General features: G+C 37.4%; 1 protein-coding gene across 2 annotated transcripts in view; it reads right to left on the bottom strand.

Moving 5' to 3' along the window:
- Window positions 1-15,045, bottom strand: part of dock5 (dedicator of cytokinesis 5) — a 208,447-nt gene that overhangs the window by 8,442 nt on the left and 184,960 nt on the right. For both annotated transcript variants that reach the window (XM_066643473.1, XM_066643474.1), the window contains 10 exons: window positions 10,980-11,121; window positions 10,772-10,853; window positions 10,592-10,676; window positions 8,308-8,394; window positions 4,003-4,179; window positions 3,743-3,826; window positions 2,991-3,128; window positions 1,814-1,989; window positions 1,575-1,719; window positions 1,276-1,426 (listed from right to left, as the gene is read on the bottom strand). In XM_066643473.1, coding sequence (XP_066499570.1) covers window positions 1,276-1,426; window positions 1,575-1,719; window positions 1,814-1,989; window positions 2,991-3,128; window positions 3,743-3,826; window positions 4,003-4,179; window positions 8,308-8,394; window positions 10,592-10,676; window positions 10,772-10,853; window positions 10,980-11,121 — 1,267 coding nt within the window. The remainder of the gene's footprint in view (window positions 1-1,275; window positions 1,427-1,574; window positions 1,720-1,813; window positions 1,990-2,990; window positions 3,129-3,742; window positions 3,827-4,002; window positions 4,180-8,307; window positions 8,395-10,591; window positions 10,677-10,771; window positions 10,854-10,979; window positions 11,122-15,045) is intronic.

Raw genomic sequence — 15,045 nt, 5'->3', positions numbered from 1 at the left:
GGGGCAACATTAATAAAGTGAGATGTCCTTTGTTAGCAGGTGTGCCCTGGTGGTGCCTTTCCAATGGCATGGAGGGAATTGAGAAAGAAAGGGTGATCTAGAGGGATGACAGATGAGGCCAAATAAGAAACCCAAAAAGGGTCAGCACTGCAGGAATGGCAAGAAGAGAGAAGGCAGTTTGTTATGTGGGAGAAAATTCTGAAAGAGACAAAATCCAAAGGTGCTGAGGAGCTCAAGCAAGGGGGCAAGGTAGAAAGTTCACTCAAAGATAGCGAAAATGCCTAGATGGTGATGAAAAACAGGTGCCAGAGAAGAGGCAGCATGTAAGAAGGTGAATTTGAGGTGGCGTCAAGTGCCTGAGTGCTGGTCCAAGGTAACACCTGAGGGGAGAGCATAATTGGAACTTAAGGGCTAGGAGCATCATGGTTGGGAAGACAAGAGGACAGCTTGAAGGCCCGCAACCTGTAGAGAGGGTGCGAGCTGGAAAGTATGATGCACAGAACAGCAAATGCTGTGGGGTAGACGGTGGGATGAAGAAACTGCGTCGAATAACCAGGGTACTGGACAGGAGACAGGCAGCACCTATAGAGGGGTGCGGGCTAGAAGGTCTGAGGCATGCATTTTTATTAAACATAAACTAGCATGCTGACTAAAAACTCGATATAGCCCGAACACTACAAAAACTTTCATAACTGTATCATATTTTATTCATGAGTGTTTACCTCATTAATATATTGCTCTATTGTACCAGGTCCAAGATAAAGGTAAAGGGACAGAATAACTGGTTGCAGGTTTTTTGTTTTGTTGTTTTTTATAGACATTGATAGATTAAATCTCTCTCTCCTCTCTTTCTCTCTCTGAATATATATTCTGGATTTAGAATGGGGTGAGTGAATGTGTGTGTGTCTGTGTTGCCCTGTGAAGGACTGGCGTCCCCTCCAGGGTGTATTCCCGCCTTGCGCCCGATGATTCCAGGTAGGCTCTGGACCCCCCGCTACCCTAAATTGGATAAGCGGTTACAGATAATGGATGGATGGATGGATTTAGAATGGGATGTCAAATCTCCTGTAGGTGTAAAAAGACAATGACCACAAACCAACAAACATAAAAGGAAGACACATTTCATTGTATGTTGTACAATGCCAAATACCTGCACATTAAAAACAAAGGTAAACACATTACACATTCCTTTGTGTAAGTGCTCTGATTAAAAATTACAAAAAAATCTATGAATGTATGTTTGTGTATGTGTGGGTATGATGTGATTCCACTCACTAGAACTTCGAGGTGTGCATGGAGAGTCTGGCAGAGGGCTAAGACGACTGTTCATGCAGAGAGCACCTGAATCTCCCTGAAACAGAGAAAGTGCAAGCCTCCGATCCCCAATAGTGAGACTTTTAGGCCGCTGTTGCTTTTCTGAAAAGGACTATACATGTACATAAATATCATTACAGGAATGCAGCAATGATTCTAATGAATGTATTATAAAATATAACATTAAAAACCTGTGACATATTCTGATTAATACTATCTTTCATAAAATACACATTCTGTTGTAAGTAAGCAGCAGGTACCTCGTTTGTGTCTGCTGGTCTTTCCAAGAGAACTTGAGACTTGCTTATGTTCCATTCTTTCCTGTTCTTTTTGCTGATTTGACTGTCTCCCTCAGAGCAGGACAGATATGTTGCTCTCCTATTATTATTACGGGACATCAGAGAACTAGATAGAAAAATTATGGGTATTATCATTATTTTATTTATAACATAACTGTTATACATTTTTTTGGAAATTAAGGCAAAAAAGGAAAGCTTACTCTTGGGAAGTAGGCCTAGAAAGGTTTCCCCCAGATAAACCAGAGCCACTGGAAAGGCCTGAAGAGATACTGGATAAAATGGAGATGGTGGACATGCGTCTAAGTGTAGAGGACATGATATAAGGTACTACTACTGAGCCCACTCGACATTTCTTCTTCTCCATTAGGGAACATGGCTGGAGAAATGGAGATATGCATGCAAAAGGTGAATGTATATGTGTCAGGTAAACAAAAAGGATATATCTGAAATATATTTAATTTATGCAATAAATAATTCAGTGCATAGTAATTTGGGTCTTTGTGAACAAAAGTATTGGGATTACAGCACCTAATGAATGAATTCAGGATTTTCATTCATTTCTGCTGCCACAAGTCTATAAAATCAAGTACCTACCAATGAAATCATCCTTTACAAACAATTTTAAATGTATGGGTCATTCTAAAGAACTCACTAAACTTGAGCATGGTACTGTAATAGAATGTCACTCTATAGTATACCACAAAGTTACAGAATAGGGTCTGTAACTGAATGCTGAGGTTCACAGTGTGTGAAAGTCATAAAAATCTGCTGACTCAGTAACTGTACCTTCAAACATCCTCTGGCATTAACATCAGCATAAAAACTGTGCACCTGGAGCTGTATTCCCATGGCAAGCAGCTGCATGCAAGCTTTATATCAACATGCATAATGCCAGGCACCACATGGTGTGGTGCCACTGAATTCTAGGAATGTATTTTGTGTCAAAATGTGTTATGTGGATTGATGAATCATGCTTCTCTGCAGTCAGATAGACAAGACTGCATGATGCATATGGATTTAGAATGGGATGTCAAATCTCCTGTAGGTGTAATGTGATGATCTCCTAATATGTTTGTCCATATAGTGTATGTTTAATTATGTGTTAAATTACTAGTGTCCATGCTACAAATTCCTGTCTAAAAAATACACTTAATTTAACTGAATATTACACTTAATTTAACTGAACATAAAAAGTGAATATAATACCATCAATGTGAAGTGCACTTAAGGTAAAACAACAGAAAGAAAAATAATTCTGAAGGTAAGGAAATATGTGAAACCTGTGTGAAATACAGAAACTGTGAGGAGCAGACAAATATGTTAATGAAGTAAAATTCATGCATTCAAGACTGTAAAAGGAGAGAATGAAGCACCAACCAAAGTGATAACACCATATTGCCTCTCCACTTTCTCCCTTAGTTCTTGGAAGCAAGAAAGCAGGTGGTTGTGAAGGGGCTTCAGCTGTTCTGTTGCTTTATCGCCATGGATCTGTATACCCTCTTCTAACAGTGGGATCTAAGAGATGATTACCCATCTTATCATTTTACATTCAACATGCCGACATAGTTCAGTTTTAATGTCACAGATTTGAGATTATTGCTTTTTATGAAGCATTAAAAACATATTAATCATATAAAGTCAAGTTTACAAGGCATTATTACCAAATTACAAATAGTTATGTATGCACTTATAAATGCTTATAAATATGGGCTTTGTAGATAGTGTTACCGTCATTTTATTTTCCTGAATTGTATCTGTAAAGATGTCTACCCAGTAAACAAGGAACATCCCTGGACATTCAAAATAGGTCTAAAAGTAGTCTGTCTGTCAAGAACATATTTTAAACGTCAATGGACGTCCAAATTCCATCTTAATAAGTTAGTTAAGTGGTGACCAACCGATAACGTCAGTGGACGTCCAAAATGCGTTTTATACAAGTAATTTATTTCGGGACCAATTAATAACGTCAATGGATGTCCAAAATACTTTTCAATGTCTGTGTTTGGACGTCTTTTCAACTTTCATTTTCAACCTTAAGAGAACGTTGAGTAGACAGCAGTCTATCAACGTTGAATCAACGTTATTTCAACGTTGAATCAATGGCTAAATGTTTACTGGGTAAGCACTACCTGTAGAGCAATAAGGTGCTTGAGGTTTTCAATGTGCTCTACATCCTCAGGGTGCTGCTGCCTGTAAGCCTCTGTGAAAAATGCCTGTGCAGCAACAGATACAGCAATCAGTATATTTGAATCAGGATTCATGTATAAACAGTATTATAGTTAATAAAATTAAAAATGGATTTAGGATGTGTAACTATAAAATAAATAAAATTCCAACAATAGGAAAACTATTTTGATTTATTCTAAGAAAACATGAAATCAAATCAGACCTTTTCATAGTTTGCAAAGCCACCCATGACTGCAGGGTCCACAATACCATTAAGCATCATGGACAAAGGATGAATAGGAAGAGAGCGGTCACATGCCTGATGCTGCACCAGATTACTCAGCTTCTCATTGGCTAGCTCCATAGTTTCTATTGCATTCTGCAATGGGCTGATTTCATCCTGATGACAATTTATTACATAGTAACATTTTACACCAAGTTCTTAGAAATACAGGTAAACAAACAAACATGCACACAAAAAAGTCTTGCTAATGGGATATTAAGCCAGAATACAACCCCTGGCAAAATGTATTCACCTGGAATTACCTGACAATTGTCCACCCTAGAATCACCACTCTTGGACGATGTTCTTTTAATTGTTTAATTTTGTATAACAAAAATTATGGCGGCATGCATTTTTCAGAATTCTTCAGCCATTAAGAAACAATTAAAAAGAAATAAATATAATTGTTGTAGTCAGTCTTTGTATTTAATTTATGAAGTACAGGGAAAAAATTTAATCACTGAATTCTGAGGACAATATTATGGAATCACTCTGTAATTTGCAGTTCCTGCATCAGATTAAATCTGTGAATTAGTCTTCATTTAAAAAAAGTGCTCAAATCTTGGAAAGCTGTTGCACAAATCAGATCGACATAAATCATGGAGCAACGAGAGATATCACAAGATAACACGAGATAACACGAGAGATGTCAGTTGAAAGAATGGAGAGGATTATAAAACTTCTTCAACAAGGTAAATCATCACAGAATCTTGCAAAAGATGTTGGTTGCTGGCATTCTGGTAGACCAAGGAAGAAATCAAAATTTTGTAGTGGACAGATGAATGTGGCTTAATTTCTCTCATAAGAAATTTGACGTTTTGGGACTCTCTGATCACCTCCAAGCCTCCAAGTGTTATTTCAGATAACACTTCCAGCATGCACAAGCCTCAGTTTCAACCTCCAACTTGGTGCCTGGAAGTCTAGTAGTGTCAGGAGGAGTAATAATTTATTAATCTCATCTGGAAACAGAGGTTTTCAATCAAGACTGAACTGTAGTTGACCCTTGATCTCCAGCTCAGCCCCTCACCAAGGCAGAAGAGGAACTTCCCCCCCTTTTCTGCTGAGACATCACACACAGATGACCAAATTGATTAAATCACAGGCCACACAGACCCTACACACCATATTTGGTCAATGGCCACCAGAGGTAACTTCCAAAAGCTGTTTGCACCCCACATGACTCATTCAAGTAATTTACCAAAAGCAGATGGCCGTTGTATGATTGTTGGTAAAGCGGAACCAAGGCATGGTCACATGCTGTTCCCCCAGCAATCACCCTTCTCGGATACAGAGGAACTCCTCATTTCACCATTCAAATTTAATCAAAGAATCACCTACATCAGATAATCGGAGATAAAATAATGATTAAATGATACCTTGTTTGGCTCTAGCTCAGTCGCTTGTTTGAAAGATCTTTTGTTCATTTTGGTTTTGTTTGTTCCTTTTGAAGTTTGGCTTTTGTTTTAAGTGATTTTAGAGTTATTTTAATTTAGACCTTTTCTACAGGTTTAGAGCCTTCTGAGACACTCATGCATTTTTGAGATGCTCCTAAGAAACGCAGAGAAGTGCTTACCAATGCCTAACTCCGCACACCTGCCAGGTACCCTGTGTAGCATACTAAATGCTAACTGAAGAGGCTCTGCATATTCTGTCCATCCGAACTAACCAGGAAAAGAGATGCCTTTCCTGATTCAGAGACTAAAAGATAAACTACCCAACCTTGCTGAGTGTCTCATTAGTTAAGTTGTAACCAATTATGTTATATTTCTTTGTTTATTGATACACAACTTAAACTGTACCAACCATGATTAAAGCATGTGGAACACATTTTTTTTGGCCAAGGAGAGGGAATCACAGCTGTAAATCAGTGTATACACCAAGAAGAGACACAATACACCATTCCTGAATTAGACCTGAGGCCAATTCTGACCCAGCCTACAGTTAGCGCGCAGAGGTTTCAACTTGGGTTATTCAACTCCCATCAATGCGGACAACGGCACCCCCAGAACGGCTCCACTTAGATGGCAGTTGTGAGGGCACTCCCGAGTCTCCCCCTATCTAAGGCACCAGCGTGAAGGAGTGACCAGCTCACCCGCTACACACCTTTCTTCGCAGACCAGTGAAACAGTTATCATGGCTAGCCAACTGGGGCCTGAGGTTCAATGAACAGTAAAGCCCAGTCTATTTTTCAGAGTGGGTGTCTGAACTGTGTCTATTTAATAACATCAATTAATTTACATCAGAGTTAACTTATATTTAGTCACACACACACACACACACACACACATATATATATATATATATATATATAAATGTAAAAATAAATATATACCCAAGGTCACTGTATCTTCATTAGATTATACAAGTTTTGTAGATGGGTTTCACCTGTGTTAATCTGAAAGTTATTGAATTGATAATGTGGAGATGAGAGATTTGTTTGAATTTAATTAATCATACTTTGTGGTTTTAAATGACTGTGTGTGTTTGTAAACTCATTTGTGTAAGTTTTGAAAAGCCTAAGAACTCACAAAAAGGGGACAACTAGCTAAATTATAGAATATTAATCTTATTAATATCACTCTAAAAATAATGATTAATAATAATAACCATAAGAACAATCATAACCCATAATCTTAATTAAATAAACCCAATATATTTTCTCCATTAAAATAAATATTAGTATATATTAATAGCATAACATTTATTAATATCCACTACAAAAGGAAAGGATTTACTTATTCACACCAAGGTGAACCTATTTCAAATAAGTTTAGAGCCATTGCCTCAAGGGAATATAAATTCCAGACAAAATATTTTTCAACATTTAGGTTAACAAATTAGGAGGCTTTATTTCCAGCGAATTTCCATGTCACTTGCTCATTGCATAACTCAGAGGTTAGTGATGAGTGTATTGTTGGGATAAACTATAGCCCTTTTAGAATTTAGGGTAGTTATTACAGCGAAATACCCTCATGTACTAATCTCCTCATTTATTGCTGTAGTCCATTTTATTACATGAATATATAATCAATATTCAATATTTGATATTACATTTAATAAACCAGTTGTTTTGATAAAACCAATCCTTGGTCATTTATTTTGTACACTATACTTCTATGAAATTATCACTTTCAGGTCAGATTCAGTTTGAACAAAGAACACTTCAGCGGATAAATAAGCATAATAATTAATTAATTATAGTTAATTACAGCTAATTCTGCTATATTATATGTAATGTCATGCAACATGATGGCTTCTTTGTCCAAGTTGAAATTGGACAAGTAAACATGCTACATTTTATTTTAAAGCCACTCAAATATGAGGCATGACACTACAGCTTCAATCTCAATAGAGTCCCTGTCTGTAACTGACTGTAAGAAATTGAATAAAAGAAATGGGATTTACATACAGACAAGCCAAAAGAAAGCCAACATTAACACCTAAACAGAAAACAACAAGGTTACAGTGGGATAAAGAAATACACTCATGGACTGTGGGTGACTGGATGAAAGTGATCTTCAGTTATGAATGTATTTGTTCAAGGTGACAATGCTGGAAGATTGGCTTGGTGTTGGTCCAATGAAATTTATTTGAAAGAAAACTTAAATTTCCACATTCATAGATGATATGGGCCTGCATATCAGGTAGACGCCAGTCGTTACATGTTCAATAAATGCCAAAGTCTACACTGGACACTTTTCTTATTCCATCAGCAGTTGAAAAGTTGTTTGGTGATGATGACTCAATTGTTCAAGATGATAATGCATCTTGCCATAGGGAAAAGGACATGAAAGACATATAATGTAAATGGCATGTCCTATAAGTAGAATGGATCTTGATCCAGTTTAAAATATTTGGTGGAAATTGAATACAATTGTCAATGAAAATGTTCTAATCTGCAAAGGTTTTTTTTCTGTACTTCATCTAAATAAACAACAATTATATTTCTTTCTTTTTTATTGTTTCTTAATGCCAGATGGCTGGAATTTGAAAAAATATAGTTTTGAGGCATCTTTGTGATTTATTTTTTTTCTACATCCTCTAAGAGTGGAGATTCCATAACTTTTGTCAGGAGTTGTACACAGTTTAAAAGGTATACACAAATACAATTTTGTTAAGTTTTACTTAAATTTAGATTACTCCCTTATAAACTTATATAACAAGTCCATGCAAATGAGAGTAGATGAAAAAATTAGCCGTATATGACAACTGCGTATTTTTGTAAATTACACTCATTGCGCTCACCACTGACATAGCTTTTACTTCAAACCACTTAAGAATTCCTGGGAAGCAGTATGTTGTTCTGTACGTGGTCCTTTCTATCCACATGGTCTGAAGGAAATATAAGAAAACCGCATTTTAAGAAACATTTAAACAGCAAATTGCATAGCTACATACAAAACCCTGAACCTCACCAATTTTAGTGTTAAATTTGGGCTTTTTTCATGCATTTTGGTGGATTTTGAAACCACCGTTGCAATCTGGCAACCCTGACTCTTGTATAATCCACTCTCCTGTTGCACGTTCTGGCGCATAAACTAGTGGCACAGCAACATTATGTTGGCTACACCTCCTACTGATGCTGAGGTAAATTTATGACTAGAAAAGCACTGAAGAGGTAAATGTACGATCAGAATAGCACTGCTGAGGTAAATTTATGATTAGAATATCACAGCTGACATAAATTGCGATTATATCACTTCTGAGGAAAATGTATTACTAGAACGGCACTGATGTGAATTCAAGACTAGAATAGCACGGTAACATGTGCCTGGTTTTGAGGTCTGTGTTTTGTATTGTTTCCTGTTTGTGCTCCCCTTGTCATGTGATATCCTTAATAGCGCCAGGTGTCTTGATTAGATCAAAGGTGCTTCTTGTTGATGTGTTTTTTTTAGCCCATGTTTGTTTCTCCTGTTTGTGGGTCCATTGACAGTTTCGTCACCAGATTTCTGTTTATTGTCTTGTGCTCAGTGTTTAGCCCCTTGTTCAGTGTTTAGCTTTTCAGTTCTGTGTATAGCTCCTTGTTTAGTCCTTTGCTCAGTGTTTAATCCCTTCACTTGTTTCTTGTCTTTGTTTGTGTCTTTATGTCATTAAATTATTCTCCTGCACCTACCTTTATCTCCGTTCCTTGTTCGTCAACCTAACCCCAATGTGACGAGCACAGCTGATGTAAATTTATGATTGGAATAACCATGTTTAGGTAAATGTTTATCACTGAGTTAAGTAATGACTAGAATAGCACAGCTGACATACATTTAGAACAGCCCATGTAAATATATTATTTACATGCAAATGTATGAGTAGAATAGCAGCACTGATGATTAGAATAGTCCAGCTGAAGTAAATAGACTAGAATTGCTCTGCTGATGTAAATTTAGATTTCATTATCACTTATTTATTCATTTATTCATTCATTGTCTGTAACCCCTTATCCAGTTCAGGGAACACACCCTGGAGGGGGTGCCAGTCCTTCACAGGGCAATACACACACACACTATCTCACTCACACCTATGGACACATTTGAGTCACTAGTCCACCTACCAACATGTGTTTTTGAAACATGGGAGGAAACTGGAGCACCCGGAGGAAACCAGAAAAATATTAAGATATTTACGGTAATTGATGCAAACGCCTTTGTGTACTTGTTGCTTTATGAACCAGTGCCTACAAATTACACACAAAGTTACAGAGTCCAGTCAATGTTGTGTTTGATACTCAGTTGTAGCCTTTGCAAGGTGATGGTGTAACCTGCTTGTGTAATCTGTCGCAAATAATTGTGTTTTCATACTATTGCATTGCAATTTTTCATGTGATAGACCAGATCTCTTGTTCTTTTGTTGTCTCATAGTTTTCATTTACTGAATGAAGCCACAATCTTGATTAACTTGATCAACTAATGCCTTAATGGTACATTGCTGATGATTGAACATGCATTAACAACTTCAAAAACACCACAATCAAAGCCATTTCATTGTTGTGGAGCATTTACTACATCTGAAACTTTTTATCCAGAAGCTCCAAAGTCTACAGTAGCTGACGTATACATGGCATGCATGGTATATCATGCACATATAAGGCATGATCTATCACATGAATGAAGGGGATAGCTTGGTCATGCTGTACTTGAACCTTAAATATGTTTATTGTTTTGAGTGTGTGCATGTGTTATACCCCTCATAGAGTATTTGTATATTCGAAAACCAAACTGATATTTTTGGTTAAATGCACTGTGTATAGCATATGTTCATTTGTGATTATTGATCACTAACAAAGTATTTGTCTATTCCAGTTTAAGGAGGAGTTAATAAACAAGAGAACAAATGAATAATTTGTCTGTTCTTAAACAAGAAATCTATAATTATAAAATAGCAAGTTACAGATCCTTGTCTAGTCCTAGTAACTTAGATTTAAAAATCTTTCATTTTCAAACACCTACAATAGCATGGCAGGCAGCATTTAGTGGACATGTATACTAATAAATAATATTAACTCAAAGCCAAGTTAACTGACAAAACACAAGTAACTCACAGCAAACTCATTGTCTGGATCTTTCTGGCCTTTCCTGAATGGTCTTGAGTACTGGAATTGATCCACCTCATTTGTTCTGTAGTAACTGGGAGAGAAAATAAATAATGATCAAATGAAAATAAGCAAATCTAACAGCAAAGCATATTTATAATTTCATATAATATTTGCTTTTTATAATACTTAAGGATTTGTTCTGGAACACCCTTATCCTTGAGCTGCACAGGTAAGTTGAGGATAGGCTTGACAGTGAAGCACTGGATATCTAAGTAAAGCTCAAGTTAAGCATTAAAAACTTATTTTATTTTTATTTAAAAATTATTTTATTTTTGCAATTCTTGATGAAAGCTCAAAACATTTCATCAAAATATTCAATGTTCTCTGAGGATACGCTGGCCAGGTGAGTTATGTAGGCTTTCACCAGGATGCACTGTGCTGGTCATTCTGATTGCATTGGGAAACTGAGAAAGCACCTTCAGACTGAAGTCTTCCAGCCATTCATACTCTTTACCACGGTAGATGAACAACTTGTTCTAAAACAGACAAATAAAAGACAGGGTATTTTACATATATATATGCTTGCTAAAACACAGTAACTTTTATTTACAAGACAAGACAACCATACAAATGTAGTGGAGTATAGATCGAGGAATGAAAAGTTCTTCATTAAAAAACTCCCTCTTCTAACAAGGATTTTCGTCTGCGACAGAATCCACATTCCACAGACCGCGGGGGTGCAAAGACCCTGCAGTCCCCCCCCCCACACACACACATAAGGTCTACATCAAAAGACGGACCAGGACACCTGGCCCCCTTCCTCTCTTCAGGAACTAAAGATAACAAGTTTTTATGATGCCTTTAAGAAACAGGAACTTCAAACAGAGTGGGGGAGTTATAAGCCCGTTTATGACGAATGGCACCTAAGTGTCTCGTCATTATCTCGTGGGAAATCTAAAACAGACTACCCCAGATGGTAGAACTGAATGAACTCGGCTTGACCTCCTGGAAGCTCATCCGCACCGGACCAACAGCGTGGATCAACAGCGACCCCAAATAGACACTGGTGAAACTACGCCTCGCCCGAGGTCGCCTAAACAATAACGAAAATAAAATCAAATTCTGACTAATACGTATACACAACATGTACAAATGTCATTCAGTTGTCTTCAGATGGACATCTATCAACCAATGAAGTGATGTGTATTACTGTTGTCAATCATGAAAGAAATTTCTGTCTCTAAACTAAAGGAAACTAATTAATATTTTTCTAACATAACATTGTAAATGGGACGTAAACACGACGTACCCAAGATAAAATCTTACGTAAATGTTTGATTAATAATCCAGGACACTCATTGTGATATGTTACTAACATGTATAGGAAAATTCGATACGTGAAATTTCTATCTTATTACTGTTTGAATCTCTGATCCAACCTTCCCCCTTCTTCTCTTTCGGGAAGCAAGTCACGTGAGCCTCAGACCCGGACCCAATCAAAGGAAGGACACCTCCCAATAGGGTGTGACCGTGCTACCTTTGAAAAGAGGATGCCGGCTCATTTCTCTCACTTCTTACATTCTTTCTACTTCACTTCTTCTTTTTTCAAGATTCTCTGAACCACTTCTTCAAACCTTTTATCTCTCTCTTACAACTCTTAACTTCGTTTCCGCTCTGAACGCCTGTACGCGTGTGTTTTTTCTTCAAGCTCCAAACCTCTCCAAGCGAGACGTTTTCTCCTCTTCACGCCGACGAACACAGACTTTTGAAGAAATCTCACTAAACTCCCAGGAGATGTCTTGAGTTAGCTAGTGTGAGAAAGTCTACGAATACGTCGAATGATTTGAATATCTTCTTTTCTTCTAACCGTGTTTATGTTTTATCGCCCAATCGAAGTTGATCTCACGAGTGATCAAAGCAGGTGAAACTTATTCGTGGCCAGAATAAGATATCACCCTTTTAGATTAGTTGATAGCGGATATATTAGCGTTATAAGCCGACTTCTGAGGGCACTACTTCTGGAGAATCGAGCAACGAGGCAACTACTCTGAAGACGCCTTCCCTTTCTCAGGGGAAACCAGCCAAGCCCGCAGTCCTCCGTGAAAACTCAATCCCTTCCAACGCCACTACGCCTGAAGCCAAGAACTTCTGACTCACCCTGGGAGGAACTCCCTTTTCAACGGCGCTCAGAGGACGAGAGGCGAAACCCGAAGCACAGAGATCGAACCGTGGGACCCGACGGCTCGGCAGAAAAACGGCAAACGAGTAAGCAAGCTAAATTCTCACATTCTCCAGAAGCTGATGCCTAATTAAGTCCCTTTATAAATTTATACGTAATCAAACCTCAGTTAACAACATTTTAATCACAAGCCATAGTGCCTAGCTTATCTTTAAAGTCGAATCGGCTTCCCCTGTGTTGATGCCGTGAGATTACGAGATTATGCTATGTTAATTAAATATCCTTCTTCTTTGTTAATAAAAACTTTCATTATTTGAAATTTCAGTGTGTACAGTCTGTTCATTAAAAAGTCTGAAAATCCTGAAGATCTCACTTAGCTTGACTATTATTCATTCTCAAACTAATTATTAACGTTTTAATTGCTTAAGCCAATTATAAACTTTAATAGCTATCATTAGTCAAATATCAGTAATTATAAGAGTTTGAATAAGGTCAAAGCTATAAACACAATATATAAATATATATATCAAATATATATTTATATATATATATATATTTCAGTGTATATCAACATACAACATACTCTACACAAAGACAGACTAAGATAACTAGCGAGAAAACTTAAACAAAGAAAGACTGAGACAGAGAAACTTGGAAACAATGACTTGGACAGAGAAAGGGAACTGGACATAGAAACCTAGGAAGAGAGAGCTAAACATACAAAGAGAGAAACAGACTAATCTTAGACAGAACTAAATAGACACTTGAACAGCTAGAACTAAACAGACACAGAAAGCTAAACAGACTAAACTTGAACATAGACATAAACCAAGTAAACACACAAAGAGACAAAAGAGATACAAAGACTGACTTGGAGGGTATAAGAAATAAGCAAGACAGACAGACAGACCAGAGAATACAAAACAAAGGTGAAATGTCCGACCAACAGGAGAGACACAAGGGAACTTAAATACAAGACACAGACAAGCTACACCTGGACAGGTAACGAGGGGGCAGGGTAACAGATGATACACAGACGAGGAGGCGGAACAAAGGCGGGACTAGAGAAACAACAAACAGAGCCATGTGCTGAGAGCGAGCACATGGCAGGAAAAACAGACATGACAAGACGAGGGACGAGGGTGTAACAATATATATATATATATACAGAGGTGGGCCATTTATATGGATACATCTTAATAAAATGGGAATGGTTGGTGATATTAACTTCCTGTTTGTGGCACATTAGTATATGGGAGGGGGAAAACTTTTCAAGATGTGTGGTGACCATGGTGGCCTTTTTGAAGTTGGCCATTTTGGATCTAACTTTTGTTTTTTCAATGGGAAGAGTTTCTGGATATAAGCAACATCATTGTACAGCTGCACTTAAATCAAAGAATGATGTAGATCCAGTCCAAATGTTCATCTTGCCAATCAGCCACATTTGCAGTCCTGTGAATGTCATTTTGGAATTCAGGTATGGGGATTTCATATTCCTCTGTATGATGATCAGCAAAAGCCAAAACCTGGTGTAGGCACTGTGGTTCAAATTTACTGTCAACTCAACCAAAGACCCATTAAAATACTCCCAGAACATCAAAGACTCTCCTCCAGCTTGAACCACACTTTGCAGGCATTCCTTACTGAAGGCCTCCAGAACATCATTCACATACAGGCAGAAACACGTTTCTAGTATTAATTAGTCCATCTTGTGTGTTTCTTCACCCACAGTAACCAGGCATCTTTATTAGAAGGAGTGATCAAAACCCATTTGCATGACATTCTGTTCCATAAGTTCATGGCATGTACAGGTGCTGGTCATAAAATTAGAATATTCACTTCAAAAAGTGAAACTTGTATATTATACTCATTCATTACACACAGACTGATATATTTCAGGTGTTTATTTCTTTTAATTTGATGATTATAACTGACAACTAATGAAAACCCTAAATTAAGAATCTCAGAAAATTTGAATATTGTGTAAAGGTTCAATATTGAAGACACTTGGTGCCACACTCTAATCAGCTAATTAATTAAAAAAACTTGCAAAGGCCTTTTAATGGTCTCTTGGTCTAGTTCTGTAGGCTACACAATCATGGGGAAGTATGCTGGCTGGACAGATGTCCAAAAGACGTCCATTGACACCTTACACAAGCAGGGCAAGACACAAAATGTCATTGCTAAAGAGGTGGACTGTTCAGAGAGCTCTGTGTCCAAGTACATTAATAGAAGAAATGGAAGGGAAGGAAAAGATGTGGTAGAAAAAAAATTGTACAAG

Source organism: Hoplias malabaricus, chromosome 14 (assembly GCF_029633855.1).
Source record: "Hoplias malabaricus isolate fHopMal1 chromosome 14, fHopMal1.hap1, whole genome shotgun sequence".
Taxonomy (NCBI): Eukaryota; Metazoa; Chordata; class Actinopteri; order Characiformes; family Erythrinidae; genus Hoplias; species Hoplias malabaricus.
This window is presented reverse-complemented; position numbering and strand designations above follow the sequence as displayed.